The 19081-nt window shown below is 42.5% G+C and overlaps 5 protein-coding genes across 7 annotated transcripts; 1 reads left to right on the forward strand and 4 right to left on the reverse strand.

The window, feature by feature from the left end:
- Nucleotides 1–232: 232 nt before the first annotated feature.
- Nucleotides 233–1038, reverse strand: LOC103983249 (uncharacterized). The gene has a single exon (XM_009400465.3). The coding sequence runs from the start codon at nucleotides 987–989 to the stop codon at nucleotides 312–314; it is 678 nt and encodes a 225-aa protein (XP_009398740.2). The 5' UTR covers nucleotides 990–1038; the 3' UTR covers nucleotides 233–311.
- Nucleotides 1039–2305: 1267 nt separating this feature from the next.
- On the reverse strand, nucleotides 2306–2644 carry LOC135597931 (cyclin-dependent protein kinase inhibitor SMR1-like). Its single transcript, XM_065091437.1, has one exon. The coding sequence runs from the start codon at nucleotides 2642–2644 to the stop codon at nucleotides 2306–2308; it is 339 nt and encodes a 112-aa protein (XP_064947509.1).
- Nucleotides 2645–3861: 1217 nt separating this feature from the next.
- On the forward strand, nucleotides 3862–4527 carry LOC135597932 (RING-H2 finger protein ATL57-like). Its single transcript, XM_065091438.1, has one exon. The coding sequence runs from the start codon at nucleotides 3862–3864 to the stop codon at nucleotides 4525–4527; it is 666 nt and encodes a 221-aa protein (XP_064947510.1).
- A 283-nt stretch (nucleotides 4528–4810) lies between these two features.
- Nucleotides 4811–12213, reverse strand: LOC103983231 (uncharacterized). 3 transcript variants are annotated; one of them, XM_065092609.1, is made up of 9 exons: nucleotides 10898–12213; nucleotides 9158–9282; nucleotides 7228–7857; nucleotides 6827–7130; nucleotides 6211–6379; nucleotides 5867–5969; nucleotides 5537–5771; nucleotides 5227–5413; nucleotides 4811–5125 (listed from the first exon to the last, which is right to left on the reverse strand). In XM_065092609.1, exons 1-7 carry the CDS (start codon nucleotides 11897–11899, stop codon nucleotides 5654–5656), a joined length of 2451 nt encoding a protein of 816 aa, XP_064948681.1. In that variant the 5' UTR covers nucleotides 11900–12213; the 3' UTR covers nucleotides 4811–5125; nucleotides 5227–5413; nucleotides 5537–5653. The 3 variants fall into 3 exon arrangements, with proteins under 3 accessions (XP_064948681.1, XP_064948680.1, XP_009398717.2); XM_065092608.1 differs by having other exon boundaries at nucleotides 5524–5771; nucleotides 10898–12212; XM_009400442.3 differs by having other exon boundaries at nucleotides 5524–5771; nucleotides 6211–6376; nucleotides 10898–12207.
- Nucleotides 12214–13233: 1020 nt separating this feature from the next.
- Nucleotides 13234–18573, reverse strand: LOC103983216 (V-type proton ATPase subunit D). Its single transcript, XM_009400420.3, has 3 exons — nucleotides 18415–18573; nucleotides 17454–18326; nucleotides 13234–13568 (listed from the first exon to the last, which is right to left on the reverse strand). The coding sequence occupies exon 2, from the start codon at nucleotides 18269–18271 to the stop codon at nucleotides 17480–17482; it is 792 nt and encodes a 263-aa protein (XP_009398695.1). The 5' UTR covers nucleotides 18272–18326; nucleotides 18415–18573; the 3' UTR covers nucleotides 13234–13568; nucleotides 17454–17479.
- Between the last annotated feature and the right edge of the window lie 508 nt (nucleotides 18574–19081).

Here is a 19081-nt window from a genome sequence, read left to right on the forward strand (position 1 = left end):
GCTTTATTTGTGCTGCTTTATATACTGTTTGAACCACCATGATTGGATCTATCTGTCTTCATCATGCTGTTTTAGTCTATTTCTTGAAAGAGGGTTTTTGAGCAGGCTGTGCAAAAATAAGTTTCCTTTCAATAAGTAATCCATTCTAGAATTGAATTGTGAAAGGGTCTTTGTAGTTATGGATCAGTTAAATTGTTGATCAAGCATAGGTGGTGGAGTTCAGCACCAAGTAGAATCACAAAGTATCCATACGTTGAACATAATATTTTATACAAGCGATCATATATGTATCATCACAGAAAACAAATCCCTCACGTCGCCATGGCAACCGCGTCGAAGGAGGTGATACGTGGTTGGGTCGGCAAAGCGAGCACCGTAGCGAGGTCGACGAAGTCCTTGAGAGCCGCAATCGCCTCAAGAATCCTTCTCAGATCGTCGACGCAGCCAAACCCTCCAACTCCTGCTCGCCGGACCGCAAACACGTAGAACGTCAGGCTCCCTTTACGGAGCTTGAACCTCGCCAACTCGCAACCGGCGAGCCCTCGGACCAGCTGCTTGTTCACGTTCCCCAGCGGGATCACGGCCGGCCACAGCCGGTCGACGGCGGACTTCATGGCCTCGGACTCGAAAATGAAGACCACGAGCTTGGACTTGTGCGCGCCGAGCCCGAGCGTGAGGGTGCGCCATGCGCGCTGCGCCAGGACGGTGAAGTTGGTGGGCACGTACGTGGTCGTGGAGGGGAAAGGGTGGCTCCGGCGAGGGCTCAGCTCGCGCGGCGGCGCATTGAGGAGCCGCGGCAGCTCGAGCGGGGAGGCCCGCCGCACGGCGAAGGCCTTCACCACCACCTGGCCGCCGAATCGGATGCCTTTGACGTCCCTGCTCGGCTTGAAACGGAGGTCTGTGTTTGACTTCGGATTTGGAGGTTGATGCTGCCGATTTAGATTCCTTTGTTTCTTTCTCTTCTTCTCCTGCTCCTCCAACTCCTCCATGTTGAAACTTCGGTTTTAGGGTCGAAAAGCAACCAAATAGGCAATTGATCAAACCAACTTAATCCCTTGTAACTTCATGTTTATTGGTTGTGAAGCAGTAGTTTACATTTAAGTAAAATAAAATACTTTATCCTGTGAGATCACAGGAGAGGAACCACACCTATGGATGAATATATTAACTACATTGACCTGTGACTTGGAAGCACTATATATATATATATATACATTATATCTAATCGTATGAAGATAATGGTTTTAATTTTCTCTCTTTGGGATGGCACCGTGGGATCGTTCGGCTGCCGGTGGTGGAGTGTAATCACCGGATTCGAAGGGGTGATAGCACATAGAGGAGGAGACCGGCGTGGGTCTACTAAAGCACTGCTTAAGCCCCCAGCCTCCGACCTTTAACGTAAAGCCCCCACTCGATTCGCCCGTAGACCGCGCGCTTTATTAGCGAGCAGCAGCTGTATCCCAACTCGTGAGCGATAAGCTTGAGCTGCGATGCGATCTCGGATGCCGGCGGCTTTCGTCTCCATGAAGCCTCACGTACGTCGCGAGTGGTGTTGTCGCAGCAGCAACAGGCAACAGGCAACTTTGGGCCCGCTGGTCTAACTGGGAGGAACATGAAGCACCTGCTTTATTAACCCCTCCTGTTTTGTTCCATCTCCAAACAACGCGAGTTAATCTACCCTCATCTTTACGAAACGCTACACCTATCGCCGACACATATTTCCAACACAACAAGTGTTAAGGTTGTTTCTGGTTGTCCCATATGATAAAAAAGTTAGTTCGGGATCTCAGTTGAACAGCTTCAAATTATAATCTCATTTAAGTTAGAATCGATAATCATATTTTTATAAGTCAATTTTAATGGTAATGTATATATAATATGTGTTGTTTCTATCTCTACTTGGCTGCTTTGATTTGGAGCTAACCGGTGCACGTGAATATGACGCGATACATTTATTATAAGAGACTCGATCTCACCAACTGCAGCCGTCCACACCTACTGAGTTACAGGAAATCTCACTCTATATTTTGTTGTCACTCGATTGATTCCAAGCTACCATTAGAAGAGACTGTAAAAAATGTTGTGTATGATTCTCCAATCCAATCTATTATATGTGGTAAGGTGGGATAAAAAAGACAAGGAAATTAAACACAAGGACGAGAAGACAGATAAGGACTTCACCACCTTCACCTTGGATCGATCACAAGCGATCTACCAACCAACCCCTATCAACCTTTACATGTAAGAAACTAACCCACGCAACTGTAAACCCTATCAGATCTGACTGACTGACTGCACCTCGATCTCACATGTCGTCGTCCGGGGTGTGACGCCTTTGCCTCTTGGCACGTCGCGGTGGTGGCTCGTCTCTCCGCTGAAACAACTGCTCCATTTCTTTGGCTCCCACCACGATGAGCTCTACCTGCGGCTGCCACCGCGGCCGCCGCCGCCTGCAGACGGCGACCCTCCTGCGCTTCCTCGGCGCAGGCGGGCAGTTCAAGGGAAGCGACGGTAGCTTACTCTCCTCCGACGTCGGAGTTCGGCACTCCTCTTCATCGCCATGATCACCACCACCCTCTTCTGATCTTACTGTCTCGACGGGCCTCAACGTCGCCGCACTGGTTAGCTCCGGCGAAGCTGACATCTTTGTTAGCAAGCAGGAGGCTTGCAAGAGAAGGTAGGGTGTCGGAGAAGAGTCGTTCCTTGGCCTCTTGCTCATCTGATCGGTACGAGTAACACAACCATATATGTATATATATATATATATATATATATATATATAGTCTTCTTTTCCCTTCTCTCTCTCTCTCTCTCTCTCTCTCTCATATTCATACAGTACTTTTTACGTTACAGGTTCTTCTGGGGATGCTTAGTTCCAAGATGATCTCCTCACCTTTTTACTTTTGCTGCATGGGGGGGCCCTTTGGAAGGTATCTTATCTTCGATTCGCTCTGCAACAGAGGGCAATGTGATGGGGTTGGATGCTGTCACCAGAGAACGATCATCTTACCGGTCAAAAGGAGGAAGCGTGGGTAGGATGAGAGGTAGAGGAACCTAAGACGCGGTATTGGCACCCGAGGGGACGAAACCCCTTTATCATAGGATACCTTCTTGGGTTAAGGAGCATGTAGACGGGGGTGGGTGGTGCTGTGGGACCCGGGCGGTAGAACAACCCGCATTGGATGCTGTGTACGCTGGTAAATGCCGTGCGTGACCCGACCAAGGAAAGGAATTCACTGGGTTCAAATAAATTGCCACGTATGCAGTGGCCAGAGGAGAAACAACCAATCATAGCCATCCACCTAAATCCAATTTGGATGTTTCTTTTGCTTTTCTAACCCGTGTCAGAGTTATGAGGGCTTGCGGTTGGGCCGTTCGATTCGGCCCGTAAAGGAGGTGCTTGACATCATGCTTACGTCATTTATCATATACTAAACATGCGTAACTAGATATTTCACTGTGGACACATTCGAGTACAATCAACCCTATGCACGTACTGCCCAACTTCATTTTCAAAGCTAAATGGAGGAATATATCGCAGCTGGGGGGTGGGCTCCGATTCATGATCGCCCGGCTGAGCTCATCTCTTGCGTACATGATGGGCTTCGTGGCTTCCAAAGCCGACCAATGGAAATGCATCCATCAACGGCGTCACATCTCTCTCTCACACTCGGGTATCTGCCCTACCTCGAAAACCTGCTGCTGCTGTTGCCGGTGTCTCTATCTCCGTTCTCTACGAATGCCAACCAAAACAGGCATCGCCCCCCCGCCCTTATCCCTTTACGTGTATGTGTATATATAGGCAATATTGACCACCCAAAGCAGCAAGATCAACCCAGACGTAACCCAAAAACCCCAGCCATGAAACCCGGCAACCGCAGACTGCTTCCGAACGGCGGCAGCCCCACCCCACCACCTCTCCCGGCAGTACCGGGCAAAGCCGCCGCCCAGCTCTACTCGTCCTCCAATTCCATGGCAGTGACGGCGCTCATAATCCTCCTCGCAGTCTTCTTCTTCGGCTTCTTCTCCGTCTACGCCCACCGCTTCGTCTCCGGCCTCCGCCGCTCCGAAGCCCGTCGCTGGCGCGCGCGTCAGCAGGCGGCCCGCCGGCAGAGGGGAAGTCGCTTCGAGGCTGCCTGCGGCCTCGACCCCTCCGCGGTACTCGCTCTGCCGGTTCTGCGCTACGTCGGCGCGGGAGAGGGGGTAGGGAAGGAAGGGTGCGTGGTCTGCCTCGGCGAGTTCGAGGAGGAGGAGTGGGTGAAGGTGATCCCCCGGTGCGGCCACGTGTTCCACCCGAGCTGCATCGATGCGTGGCTGGTGTCCCGTGGGTCGTGCCCGATCTGCCGCTGCTCCGACGTGTTCGCCTCCTGCTCGACCTCCATTGTCCTCGGGTTGGAGGCAGAAGGAGCGGCAGCAAAGGAGGCAGGTTTAGGGAAGAGGAGCTGCAGCTGCCGCTGGAGGGGAGATCAGGGAGCGGAGAAGGATAAGAAGGCAGAGGTGTACCTGCGGCGCACCTGCAGCTCGTGACGGAGAGAAGTACGTGTGTTGGCAGACCATGTAAGGTGCGTGACACGTGTGCGCTTCAAAAGCAACGATCTTTCTGTCTTGCAGTGCTGTTGTTTCTGCTGCTTTGGCGGTGCTGGTGGTCTTCTAAACATCTTCCGATGACAGCAGAATCAATCATCATTTGCAGGCGTTGCTATCGGAAGCAATCACCCGCACTCTGCAACGTGTGCAATTTACGCCCGATGTGGACTAGTTATTTCTAAACCTTTGGGTCAAGACAAAACAGCTATGATAAACATCATCATGTTTGTAATCGTTATCATTCATCAGTTTCATCATCATCAAGTTCAGTTCAGGTGAAGAAACCTTCCTCGCCACCACAATCGTCGCGGTGGGCCACCTGCAGTCCTCTTCTCACAGGATATTTGTGAGAACCTGTGAAGTGTTCCATCGGCAATTTATTAGCCGACGCTAACCACAATATACTAATGGGAGGGTATCGCACACCAGCGCATGGTCCATAGTAGTAGGATATGTCGGCCATCGACGACGATATGACGTTTATACCTGGGAATGTCGGCCATGGACGACCGTCTTCCGTACGTATGAAGAGATGGGCCTGCAGGAGACCACGCGAAAAGAGTCAGTTGATCTCAGCATTGAAACAATTCGTCATACATTTCAACTGCACTTAAGAGCAGGACAAATTAAGCCTCTTACATTACACATTCTGCAACCTTATCAGGGCTGTGGCCCAGAGATGATTCTGCTCTCCCAGCTTTTATTGGAGGATTTCCGGTTCCAAAGTCGTTGACCAGATCATGATATATCAAAGGAATAAAAGAAAGGTTAGATAAATCACAAGAATTGCTGGTCATGTTAGCCTGCTCGATGACAGCTTCCCCTACTGCAAACAAAAGGAATCGGAAACAAGCATTAGTTATTACAGTCATCACAGGTAAAATTAAGAATTATATCAGAGTGCACTGAACATAGATTCCACTTGAAACATTTTACCTCTCCCACAAACCTCAAGGCACAAAAAAGGATGGAATTGTCAGATTGCTGCCAGTTGACATTCAAAATACTCAGGTCGTCAACAACTCATTCTTTTCGTTTTTTTGTCTGACGATCAGTTTCCTGTGCTTTACAGTACTGAATAGGCTCGGACTGCCTCGATGATGGGTGCACGGCACAATGGACACTTGCCTCCACTTCGAACTAGTTCATTGGCACATTTCAAACAAGTGCACATGTGCCCACATCTGACAAAAAGAAAAAAAGCCTGATAAGTAGCAAATTGAGATGCATTTATTTTGTGTTCCTTATCGTGCATCTACTCAAAAAATTGCACACAAACCTGTACAGAAGGGAATCTATGTGACTATCACAGCAGATACAGCAGGTGCCCTTCCTCACTTGACTCCATTTGGATCCATCATCGGATGACTCCTCATTCACACCTGTAAACAGACTCATTTCAATCCTCAACCCATCAGAAATGCACCAAAAAAACTCTCATTTAAACCAGTACAAACTATTAAACAAATGCCAAAAGAAGAGACTGTATTTTCACAATAATGGCCTGAATTTGGTACTTGGAAAAAGAAATATATCAGCTCTGACTAACTTCTTGAAGCAACTGACTGAAGAGTTGGCAGTTAAAAATGCAAACAATATTTTCAATTAAAAAGTGACACTGACCTTGTCTTCCAACAGCACGATTCAAAGCAGCAGAAACTTCCTGTCTGACTGAACGCTGCAACTCTAGTTGCATGTCCATGCAAGCCTCCAACATTCTCTGCATGTTATTCATCCCTTCTTGTAGTCTAGCCATGTCAGCCCTCAAATCATTGATAGCATCCCACTGCTGCTATCAACATAAAGAATAAGAGTAAAAATGTGTGGACAATCAAAGCCCAAATACATGAAAAAACAAAACAAAGTACTTCAAGATACAATGAAAAGACAATTAGCAAACAGTTCAATAGCTACAGAAAATAATGGTGTGATGACAAATTATATGGTTGCCGATCTCAAGAGATTCTATAAGAAAAAAGATATACCTAGTGCACAAGGCTCCTGCCAATGCGGGGTGGAATAATGTACACAACCGTAGGATTTCTAATATGGGGAGGGTCTAGGGAGATTCTATACTTAAATAAAGAAAAGAAAAGACAATCTAGTAAAAAGCACAATGATTTCTAAAGTTACTTTTAAACAAGCCCATGTATCAAGCTTCATCTTTTGACATAAATGGAATTTGAAAGAAAACGAAATTTGGTTGATGAATCTAAACATTACGAGCAAGATAGCTCACAGTTTCTGGTCGATGCATGTTTTGTCTGGCCCAGTTGTGATGTAGGCCCGAGTGCCATATAGGTTGTTGAGGTGGCAATGGTGGAGGTGGAAACGCACTTTGAGGTCTGACTACAGCATCCTGAATATCCTCATCAAGATTATCCCCTTCGTCATCTTGATCTTCTTCTGGTGGATTTGGAATAGGCAAAGGTCTTTGCAGATCCCAGCCGTCGGGAGTTCTGCCTTGCCGTTCAACATAGGACTGTACCAGTCGGTCTAGACTTTCACGAAAACCACTATGAAGAAGATTAGAAACACTTCTCCTGCAAAGTAGCAAAACTTACTTAGCAAATCATAACCAAGTAGAAAAACAGCATTACCATGAAATGAAGCTCAAACATTTAAGACAAAAAAATCTACCTGCTTAGTAGTTCCCTGAGTTCCATACTATACACATTTCCATCATCACGCAGAATAAATCCATCAAGTCTTCTACCTGGTCTTGATCTTGAATCTCTTAAGCCATCAGATTGTTCATTATGCCAGGTCTCTTCAGTATCATGTGATTCATCCTCACGCCATTCCTCGTGCAATCCAGGGAGATGGGCATCCTCTCCATCTCTGTTTTCTGATGTTTCCTGTGGCCAGTCTTCTACTATATTTTCATGCCAGTTTCTATCAAATTCTTCTCCAGCTTCTGCATGCCAATGACTGAAAGCATCATCGTTACTTGGTTCCTGATCTCCTCTCTCTTGGGCTGCTTCTTCCTGTAAACCAGCTACCTGAGTAGCAGATTCCTCCACGTCGATAGTATTATTGGTGATTTCACTCTCCAATTCAGTTGTTGCATGTGTCTCAATCACTTGGTGAACACTGATGGTCTCAATACTAGATTGGTTCTGATCCTCATCATCATTAGATAGTTCCAGGGCAATGCCTTCTTGAGAATGATCAGTTCCAACATTACCCATGCTCTGACTAGCCAAAAAATCATTATGGTTGTTTGCTTGACCACGGACAATGTTCTCCAATCTGAATCGAAAACCGTCGCTAGACACAAAAAATTGTTATCTTTTACTATTTTCACAATTCAAGATAGATATCTCTAACAAGTGTGAAACATTCACAAAAGAATTGTTTAAAATTTGTTTAGTTCAGAAGATACATAAAAACAGAACTCAATAATAAAAATATTAGATTTGTGCAATATTAGATTTGTGGCCTTATAGATTTGTTCATATATTGTAAATTGTAATCTGGCTCTAACTTGGATTTTAGAACATGTGGTCCATTGTAAAATCAATAATAATATTACAAATTTCAGGAGGCAGGATCTCAATGAGAAATTCAGATAAAAGATGACAATCAAGTAAGAAAATAATATAAGATGTTATGTTTTCTTTGCAAGAAAATAATACAAAATCCCCGCCACTGATATATAGTTCTCTCTCTAGATCCATCTGTATGCTCTCTCACCAGATACCTGATTCAGAAATAGCTTGTGTTGTTAAATTTTTGGAACAGAAGTTGTAAAGGGAAAGATTTAATTTTTAATTTCAAGATGTCAAAGTTTCCATTCACTTTGATGAAGTTTAGTAAAGGCGATTGAGACTTTTTTGCCTAATAAATTCTATACAAGTGATGATTGTAACTATTGCAGACTAAATGGCCTTTTGTCCTAGTATCTGCAGATAATCCTGTATGAGCTTACTTCCATTTGCCTAGAGGCTAGTTCAGCATCTCAATCCATGAGCACTACAATCAATTGGACACTACAAAACATTAAATCATGAAACCTCCATCCTTTCATACAACACTAACATGTACTCTTGATTAATATGGCAAGGCAAAAAACCCTGACACCCTGCTCCATGTAGGTTGGTTCTGTAAATGATACACATATTTCAATAATAGTACCATTCACATTTGATAGATGAAAATTATTGGAATAAGATTCAAACAATGTAAAGAAAATTCACATTGAAAGTCACATTTTTTTTTTTTACTTATATCAGAGGTCTCAACTATTAAGTTCAATGGTTCCTCTCATGCACATATTAGATATACAATTCAAGTCAAATAGTCACACCTTCAATGACAACTCTTCTAGATACATCATATTTCTGTGCTTTAAAGAAGGCAGCCATTGCATTTTTTTTACTTAGCTTACTCCACCTATTCTATTTTAGTGTGTTGTCACCAGCATACCTACAGTTATTTTCGTGTATACAAGTAATATTCGAGGAAAAGCTATTTAGTACAGAAAGAATAAACAAATGGACAAGAAAACAGTCCTCTATTCACTGTGGCATCAAAATAATTGTCATTCAACAGGTAAAATAACACATACCTTAGACCAGATACGCGACGATGTTGTCTGAGCTGAACAATTTCTCTTGCCGCTGCTGAAAGTGGCCTCTCTTCGTCATCCTCACTTGGTCTTCTGTCTCTCAAGAATCTACCTCTGAGTAGTGACTGGAGGGAATAAAGAAAAAACAGATTTCAAGACTTCCATACGATTGTCATTAAAAAGCATTTGTCATTCATCAAATGACATTGAACAAATGCAACTACATTTTCCTTGAAAAATAATTCACCTAAGTAAATTTAAAGAAGTTAAACACAAAAAATGCTAGAAGTAACACAGATGAGAGGGAAGAAATGATTAGGAACATTTCCAAAAGGGTTTAAAATTGACTGTAATAGATGAAAAATTAAGCTCCACCACATGAATTATTCTTTCTAATTCAAACATCCACTAAAAATAATCTTCCCCTTCTAGTTTGAAATGATTTTCACTTTCTTTTAGTGTTTAAGCCCCATGGTTAAAATCCATCCATGAAGAAGAAGAGACCATCTTTGTCCGAATTGTTAATTGCTCAAGGCATTAGCGTTGTGATGGCCTTGACATATACTCAAATGGCACCCATGTGAAAGGAAATAGAAGTAGCAGAGGGCAGAATGTGTAGGAAACAGTTACTCTGTAAAATAAAGGCTGGAAGTGTACAAAGAAGTTGGTACCAGTGTAGGCCATGGGGAACAAGCCAAGCTATGTGGTAATCTTAGATGGAAATTGTGAGTATATTTTTCATTGATGTCTGAACAGCCTAGAAGTCACATGCCCCTTGTAAGCTGTATTGAAAATTAAAAAAAAAAATCCTAGAAATCAGAAACAGATTTGCCAAACTAGAACAAGAGGTCCTATACAGAATACCATCAACATTGAGGGAAGACGGGAAACTGGAAACATATGTGCTACACTTGAGTTTTGAGTAATAAAAGGAAATAAAGAGTGCCTTGATAAAATTTACACAACATGCCAAAAAGAATATATGCAGACCCTAATACAGCAAGAACATTCTTCTTATTTTTCTTTTATACCATCGATTTCATTCATGCTTTTATCGCTTCACAATTGACTTGCCTCCGAAGTACATAAAACTTCAAAGCTTGGATAGATGTTGTTTTACCTGGAGTACATATAATGATGAAGGCACAAAACAGCAACTGCAGGATATTTTTTGTTATTAGTAACTTCTTAGACTTCATTAGATGAATTGAATTAAAACTAACAAACACTATGCAAGAAAAAATAGATCTCTAACAGAGGTGAAATGAATCAGATGAAACTTGTGACCTTGATGAAGTCAAGTAAGAAAAAAACAAAGGCATAAAGTACTTCAAACTCCAAAGTATTATCTACGAATATAACATCACACCTAAATTGGCAAGATAGACATCACTGCTTTGTATTAGCGATATCATAGTTTCAACATGAATTGCTCTTATGATCATAGTGCCTTGTTCACATCCTTCTCTAAGCCATCTACCAAACATTTGCTATAATTAGTGAAAATTCTATAAGGAAGTTAATTGCATTATGTCTGAAATTTTTACTGTTGAACAGTAAATGAAGTCATGCATGGAATCCTATCATCTGACCTTGGATACCCAACACCATAAGAGGATTAAAAGTAAAAGTTAAGAATAACTGAGTAAATTTCCAGTGAAAAAGAGGTGAATTCAGCTTCATGTATCTGCTAAAGCTACAGAAAATCCTTTATGGTGGCCAGCAATTTCGGCTGCTCACTTGAATTCGATTACGATGGACGAACTCCGAGACTGCATGCTGTTGTGACAATCTCTGAAGCTCCCTCTGCCTCTCCGTCACCATCCTCATGATCAGCTCAAGGTGAGCTTGCCGCCCTCGTAACCTCAGTAACTCTCTGTGGACATGCTGGGGCTGGCCATCTTCATGATCCATGATTGATCCATCACGTTCCCTCATCCTCTCGCTCTCCCTCCTGCTAAGCCGAGCGTCTCTATGCTGTTGGCTGGCCATCTGTACCCACTGCCTCACCAGCCTCACTCTCTCCCTCTCAATCTCCCCAAGCCACTCTGCCCTCTGGGTGTCATTCCTCGGTGAGATTCTTGATTCGGTGTCCGATACTCCGCTCTCAGTCATCCATCCACGAACAATCTGCCTCACTCCCCTCTCGCTATCCCCGAGCTCAGGAGATTGCTCCCTGCTCGACCTCTGATTGTCCTCCTCCTCACCTGACCGTCGCGATAAATCGACATCCCCGTGAGACCACTGGTCGTAATCGTTGTAGTCGCTCTCGCTCGCAGCCACCGAACTGCCATCTATTCGACGGCCCTCGGCACGGCTCCGGTCGCCCTGCACGGACTCTGCCGCGCTGCTCCTACGCCCCCTTGCGGCGGCCGTCACGTGCTCCAGCTCCCGCCACATCTGGAGGATGGCCGACGCGCGGGCAGCCGCCGGCCTCTCCACCGGCGATGACGAGGTGGACCGCCCTGACTCCCGGAGGAAGGAGGAATCGAGCGCGGAGACGGTGTGGAGACCGGCGAGCGCCATCAGCTCGGTCTCGCGGTTTCTCCGCTCGATGGTTGTGATCATCTCCTCAGCCTGGCGAGCGGCCCAGCGGCTGAGGATCCGGGAGTGCCGGCGCGAGGCCGCGGAGGACTCTGCCAGCTCGTCGCCCTCGTGGTCGGAGCAGCGACGGCGGCGGTCCAGCTGCTCGTCGTAACAGGAGGAGGATGACGAAGAAGCGACGGCGGCGGCGGCGGCCATGCATCCGTCGAGGCGTTCCAGGACAATCTCCTCCAGGAGGTGGGAGTCCAATCCCGCCGTTGCCGACAAGAAAACAAGAAAAATTACAAGGACCAGACCCTAGACGATGATCATCGGAACAGGCGACGAGGGTTTCTAATGGCGTGAGAGAGGGAGGGGGGAAGAACAGGACGATCACGAAGAAACCTTATAAGATGTGTGTATCTTTGTACCTTTATTCGATTAAGCTCTGTGTGACGATTTGATATTGGTACTCCGCGTTGGCTTGATCACGCACCGCATCGTTCGACGCGTGGTGACTTGTTCACGGTCAATGCAGGGTGGGCGTCTCATCATGAAATGGTGGTGGGTGAGAGTAGCCGAGGGTTGATGGCTGCCACGTTATATAACTGGACGAGACACGGCAGGAAGCCACGTGTGCTTGTCTGTTTCCTCTCGCCAGTTGGCTGACGTGGCAAAATGTAGGGAACGTGGAGTGGTGAGATGGAATGGGTAATGCAGAAACGGGTGGCGACTGTCACACCACTGTGTCAATTGAAGGTGAGTATATAATGAAATGATAACGGAAATAGAGGCTAATGAAATGTTTGGTTGGCATGGCATGTCACGGAGTACTCTAACCAATGAGATGAGGCAGTGCCATATAAGTGGATGAAAACCAACCAAGAAGTCCGTAGCACAAGCTTTGTACAAACCATACACGTATAATCATGGGATCCATTCGTTTAATGCAAGGTTTTTGATACTTGATGATCAATCAACCAAGTGAGTTTGATGACAAAAGAGTTTATGTGACAATGATCGGAGTCAATTGAATCCATTGTATATATATACGATTTTAATTCATCCAAGATAAACCACTCATCATCTTTACCTTCTTCCATTAGTGTTGTCCTCTCTTTTTATCTCCTATTTTATTTTATTTTTGAGGCGAGATATTCAACGAATCTAATTCTTTCTTCATCTTGTGATTCTATCAGCTCGATTGAATCATTTTGAGTTTTGTTAAAACTAGATTTTGATTGAGATACAGTATATTCAGAATGATTATTATTGAAAATGACAATGCTTCTATAATTACCTTTTAATTGATATTATGAATTAAACAGAAGGAGAATCAAAATATTGCAAGAATAAACAGCTGGTCAAATCTAATTATCAAATAATGTCACAATCAAAAAATATTTTTCATCGAGAAAAAAATACCCTCCGATAGAGAAAATTAGGCAACATAATCTCAAGAATAGGTGACGAGTGACGAACGCTTCTTTAAATGATTAAGATTTCTTTGATTTAACATGACCTAAGAGCAATCTAAGCAACAACAATGAAAGTAGAAGAGCGAAAAGGAGTCATTTAGGCAATGTCCATTATGGAAAAGTAAGCTTCAAATTGAACAACATGAACTGAGCAAAGAACAAAAACAACCTTTGCAAGAACAATTTCTGCAAACTTTAGCAAAGAAGTATGGTAAATCAAACATAGGTCGAGAAAGTACAATGATTTATTATCATATTTGATGAGTTCCTCGAATGTTGAATGTAGATGGTTATTGTAATGAATTCACACCCATCTTACTTAAGAGGACCTTACGCCAGCCGTAAATTGTAGAGGGAGGCCTCCATCGAAACCACTGTTCTCAACCACCTTCTCGGTTCACAATTAGACGCTGCAAATAAAATGCAAAAGAAAATTGCATCAGATTACTTGATTGAATGATTTGAAGTATACTGTCATACAAAAAAACTGAGCCAAGATAAATGAACGTGGCAACTCCAATTGGGAGAATAAGCATGCAAGTGTGACCGACTGATGTGAAAAATCCGAAAGTAGATCCTGGTTAACTTGTGTTCTTAAATTTCAATATTGTTGGCAGGATAATTCAAGTTCTTTTCAATTGCTTGTGTTGTGCCTCCTGACTTGACAAACTTTGTCATTAAGGAGGCACAAATTGTCTACTTATGCAATCTCCAGCAGTTTCTTAGTGGAAGAATTGCAAATTCTTCCTTCAACATGCCTGACAGTCGATTCCACAGGGCAGCAATCTAAACATCCTCATCTGCCCACTTCACTAATAATGATTTTGTTCTACTAATCCTCGCTAAAATGACCATACATTTTAAGATTCAGATGAATGGAACTATATTGGAATTAAAAATGACAGGATTAACTACTACGTTATTGAAGATATATGCTTGCTAAAGGTTAATGGACAGAACAGACAATTAGAATTTCACAACTTCCTAAGACCTTATGGAAGTATATAAAACATGTAACAAAAAAGTAACATTTTAAATCTAAACTTCAATGTGGAACAGGAAAGGAAAGTAGAAGACAATTAGATTAATTTCCTTGTTTGTGTAAACCACAACAACCAATCAAATAAGCAAAGCTACTACAAAAAGGAATACTAGAGGATGTTATTCCTACAAATGGGTTACTTTAGCGTCCATTATATTGGAAGATTAGAGATAATGAGATACTACTAAATTCAAAAGCTAATAACTAGTTCATATTCACAAACATCTAAATGCTAATAGTTATTACATCTTCATTAATAGCATTCATCAACTATATAAATACAAAAAAGTCAAGCAGAGATGCCTAAGCTGACTTAATGAAATTGGTATTAGAGCCTTGATATCAATGTCTTGCACCCTAGAAAGTGCCTTTTAGACAATCTTCATATATATACAAAAAATTCAAGCAGAGAAGACCAGGCTGAGTTGATGGAATTGACATTAGACTCTAAGTATCAGTGTCTTGCATCCTAGAAAGTATGCTGCACTCTCTTCATTGGATAACCTAAAAAACAGTCTTCTCATTTCAGTTATTCATGGCTAGTGACAGCACCATGGTTAATGCTGTAATAAACATTGTTTTCTCTAAGTTTGTAGAAAAAATATTTAATTTTCAAAATGCAAATTCTACCAGCAACCTAGGTGCAATCTTTACATACATGAGGTTCGAACAGTTCATTCAGCATTTCTTGGTTCAAAGGAATCAACATTTGCACGAGACCATTCCATCCTTATGGTTTAATACAAGACCGATGAGTTGGTGCTGAGCAATCAACTAAGAAAAAATATATTAAATATGCCCAGAGTCACTAATCAATGTCCTTTAAATTCTAAAGTACATATCTATTAATTAGCTACACAACTGATAATTTGGAAAAGGGGAACAACCATAGACATATCTGATACATGATTGTTGCAAAAGGCCTTGCTACAGCAGTCAGCCAATTCATAGAATGAGAATGTAGTTGTCTTCATATGCTTCAAGTTTGAAGTCTAGATATTTAAATCTCATGACAACCATTACTATGAGCTCTAAAAACTTATCCAGTTACTTAACATGCTGCTGCTCATTGAACCAAGATCACAAACTTAAAATGATTTATACATTTTTGCTACATATTTATTTATCATGGTTTATAATTCAAAAAATTAAAAAAGGACAGTGTGCAAATAATTCCTGCTGGAGTAATTAGCATCAGCTTTGCCAAAAGAGGGGCCTGCAACCAGAGTTGTAATATGCCTAAACGAGTGACCTAAGCTTATCATAGTTCACATCTTAATACTGGCATATTCTACATGATCAACCAACAAGCATGAAGGTAAAAGTAATTTCGGATAACCCACTCTGGAAGATAAAAACTTGATATACAGTGTACCCCTGCATTGGAAGACTCGGGGTCCACAAGGATATAACACAATTAAATTCCTCTTTCCTTTCTGAAGGCAAAAGCATGAAAACAGAGACATAACACATTTTGCTAGCACCTGCTTCTACTATTTTCATGGAAACATTTACAACTAATTGTTTGGTATGAAAGGAAAGAAAATACCAGTAAACATTTACCAAGAAAGAAGACTCGTGACCACCCTACTTGACACCATTGAGATCAAAAACCTCTTCGGATCCAAAACAAATAAGCACATGTAACTGCTTCTTATAAAACACAACCCTCCTCACCACTCCCAACCATCAAAAAAGAAAACCTCACATCCTGCTAATGCCTTGGGTTGGAGAATTATTGAAATTTAAAATGTTGTTTTAAAGTTAAAGGATCTTGGTTTGTACAAACATGAAAACCTCACATCCTTCAAATTAAAACAAGTAGACTTTTGTTCTCAATTACTTGAGATCCATTGCTATTTAATTTTGTTAAGTGAGAAGTTCTCAAAGACCATAAAAGAGTAAACACAAGATTCTTTTTTACTCAATCTCTTTTGCTTCCTAATAACTGAAAATATAACTTGAATTTACAAGCTCTTTCAAGTTCCAACAATGAAACTTGTTAGATTTATCTGAACTATATAATTATCCAACATCTGATCCTTGGAACAGGCAAGCCAAAGTAGGTGCAACTTGAAAAGAGTGATTTTTGTCTGACCTAATTCCACAAATGATTTTAAATGAGATCAAATAATATTTGTTTTATATGCTTAGAGTGAATCAATGCCTTATGAATAGTTAGAACTGTAATTTTTCTGCTGTTATACATTAGTGACAATATGATGCTCCAACACATGGTTATCTTTAATGAAAAATGCACTTACCAGAAAGTCATGTTTGACCTGAACATCTATTTAGCAAATGATGTGAAACTATACATATATAAGCCATTCATCCCTATGTTTCCTCCATGAATCAAATTTTAGGTCCGACCTTTATGCTCTTTGTTATCCTCTAAGTCTAAGTCATCTAATACTGAACCTATTAATCCGATTATATTTGTTTGATAATCACAATTTGCCATTCAGTTAAGCAGAATAATGAACGGTAACCTACTATGATATATATTTCAAATTTGAAACATTCTTCATTCGAACATCATGATTCAACAGAGAACCAAGTCCTTCAAATTTCCCCAATACCTATAAAAAATTCAGTAGTATCTTTGGTGTTGTGCTTAATTCTCACATTCTCCATGATAGAATATAAAAAAATATACTCCATCCTCGATTATCCACAAAAATTCAGTAGTCTTTTTGACATTGTGTTAATTTATAAGAGGACCATATGACATGCTCACTGCTTCATCTTAATCATTCTTGTGCACACTATATGGTTTCATGCATGAATTTCAGTTTTGACCAAGAAAGCAACATCAGGCAATGTTTAGTGTTTTGACAAAGGAATGACATTCAAACTTCTCTCTCTTACATATTTTTGTAGCAATGAGCAAGCCAAGAGCGTCATGCTCAGGTCAATATGACCAAATTTCGTTTACCATATCTAAGAGATTATTAAGGGCCTCTTTGATGTGCTTTTTTCATGTCTTCAATTTTTCATGTGATGCCTCTTGGCTACAGAATGATGTAACCCAGGTTCACTGGAAAAGGTAGAAGGATGTATGTAAAACTGTCCAGATCTATATTTATGAAGATAACTGCATTCTATGTAAATTGCTAAAAACGTCAACCCAAAAGTTATTGGCAGACCACCAAAGAAATATCGCAATATAAACTTGTTATGCAAAAGATAGATAGCTAAACATAAGAGGAAATTAGAAATATTATCTGAAATAGCAGTTCATGACACTAACCAAAGTATGTGAAAATTTCTATGGCATCAAAAGATTATATCAGCATCCTTCTCAGCTCCAACAACGAGCAAGTTATGAGCTGAATTGATTGACATTCCCCTCTTCAGTGAGATATCTGCATACTGCTCGTCCACAAAATTCTTTGCAGCCTGTTGCTGCCTCTCAATCTCCCGCTTCTTATACCCCTGGATCTTCTTAAGACGGAAGAAATCCTCTCGCTCAAGTTCATCAAGCTCCCCTTTAATGTAGTTAATGGTGTTCTCAAGCCGTGGCTTGACAACATTCTCAAGTGCATTGACCCTCCTGTTAGTAGTTTTAATGGCCTCGTCGAGCGTAAGGAATGAGGTCTGAAGGGAAGCAAGCTCAACAAGGACCTCAATTGCCTTCACATATGCAGTACGACAAGCCTGAACCTGTTGGCCACCGCGTGCCAGACCAGTTAGGTCAGACTTGACATCCCCGGCCCCATGGTCCACGAAGTGCTCGAAGCGTGGCAGCTTGACGCCAGCAACATTCTCCTGCCGCGACCGGACGCGGAGGGATGCGGATTTGACGGACTCGAGCACCACATGCTTGATATTGTCACCGGCGACGTACTTGGCCTCCGTGAGGGCGAAGGAAGAGTTGCGCATGATCTCGCCCATGGACTCCTTAGTGGAGACGATCTTCTTCAGGATGGTGCGGAATTGCACCGTGAGGGCGTCACTCTTCTTCTTGAGAAGGGCGTGGCCTCGAGTGGCGCCAACGAGCCGGGCCTTCATCACCCCGAGCATCGTCACCGTCGGGACCACAGTCAAACGCTGACCTTGGCCGGACATCCTTCCTCCCCTTTGCCTAGGGTTCTTCCAAGACAGAGGATCAAGAGTCTATCCTCTGCAAGCGATTCAAAGGAAAATTTCAATGTCATAACTTTCTTAGATCCAAAAGAATCAGCAGAAACATCGGTGATGTTGATCAATACCAGGAGATCGACTTCCAATGATTGCGATCTGAGAAGCCTGAAACTCAAGTCTGTTCCTTTTCTCCTCCTTGGATCTCCCTTCCTCGCTCGCGCTTCCGGGAGGCAAAAAGAGTCCGATCGCGAGCACGAAGAGGAAAGGAAATTGGGATCCGGATCATATGTTGCATCCTCGCACAAGTTAGTTTGAGGGCGTCATGTTGACCGTCTGCAAGATTTGCCACGTTGCATCTCAACCGTCGGCGTGACACCGGACCGAAAGCGGAACGATCCGATTGGGTTTCGATGCGTGTGGTTAGGAGCAAACTCAACACCTGATCCCCGCTCGATATGACGAGAGCTGGCAGCGTGACACACGTGGGCGTTGATCGGAACCAGCCGAGCCATGTGCCATGGCGATGAGCCCGAACCCAAACCAGCGTCACGTGCGGTGCATTCCCATCCGTCATCGAATGGTGTCACGAGATGATTGATTCATTAGTTTTATTAAATTTAAATTAAAAATTAAAAATAATTAAACATCAAATCCTTATTAGTTCATTCATTTTTTTTACATTTAATATGAAACTAAATCATCATACTAAAACTTGTAAATTTCTTGCCTTGAGTTCCTTGGCTGAAAGTAATGATTGTTATGCATTATATTGATATGATCAACCACAAAAAGTTA

This window comes from Musa acuminata, chromosome BXJ2-1, assembly GCF_036884655.1.
Source record: "Musa acuminata AAA Group cultivar baxijiao chromosome BXJ2-1, Cavendish_Baxijiao_AAA, whole genome shotgun sequence".
NCBI lineage: Eukaryota > Viridiplantae > Streptophyta > Magnoliopsida > Zingiberales > Musaceae > Musa > Musa acuminata.

Bases quoted from the DNA above. Each gene is read 5' to 3' on its own strand.
- LOC103983216 (XM_009400420.3), bottom strand. From the start codon at position 18,271: ATGTCCGGCCAAGGTCAGCGTTTGACTGTGGTCCCGACGGTGACGATG.
- LOC135597931 (XM_065091437.1), bottom strand. From the start codon at position 2,644: ATGTCAGCTTCGCCGGAGCTAACCAGTGCGGCGACGTTGAGGCCCGTC.
- LOC135597932 (XM_065091438.1), top strand. From the start codon at position 3,862: ATGAAACCCGGCAACCGCAGACTGCTTCCGAACGGCGGCAGCCCCACC.
- LOC103983231 (XM_065092609.1), bottom strand. From the start codon at position 11,899: ATGGCCGCCGCCGCCGCCGTCGCTTCTTCGTCATCCTCCTCCTGTTAC. The intron at 7,858-9,157 runs GTATGTGTTATT...TTTTGTGTCTAG, and splicing joins CGTCGCGTATCTGGTCTAAG to CGACGGTTTTCGATTCAGAT. The intron at 7,131-7,227 runs GTAGATTTTTTT...GCTACTTTGCAG, and splicing joins CTCAGGGAACTACTAAGCAG to GAGAAGTGTTTCTAATCTTC.
- LOC103983249 (XM_009400465.3), bottom strand. From the start codon at position 989: ATGGAGGAGTTGGAGGAGCAGGAGAAGAAGAGAAAGAAACAAAGGAAT.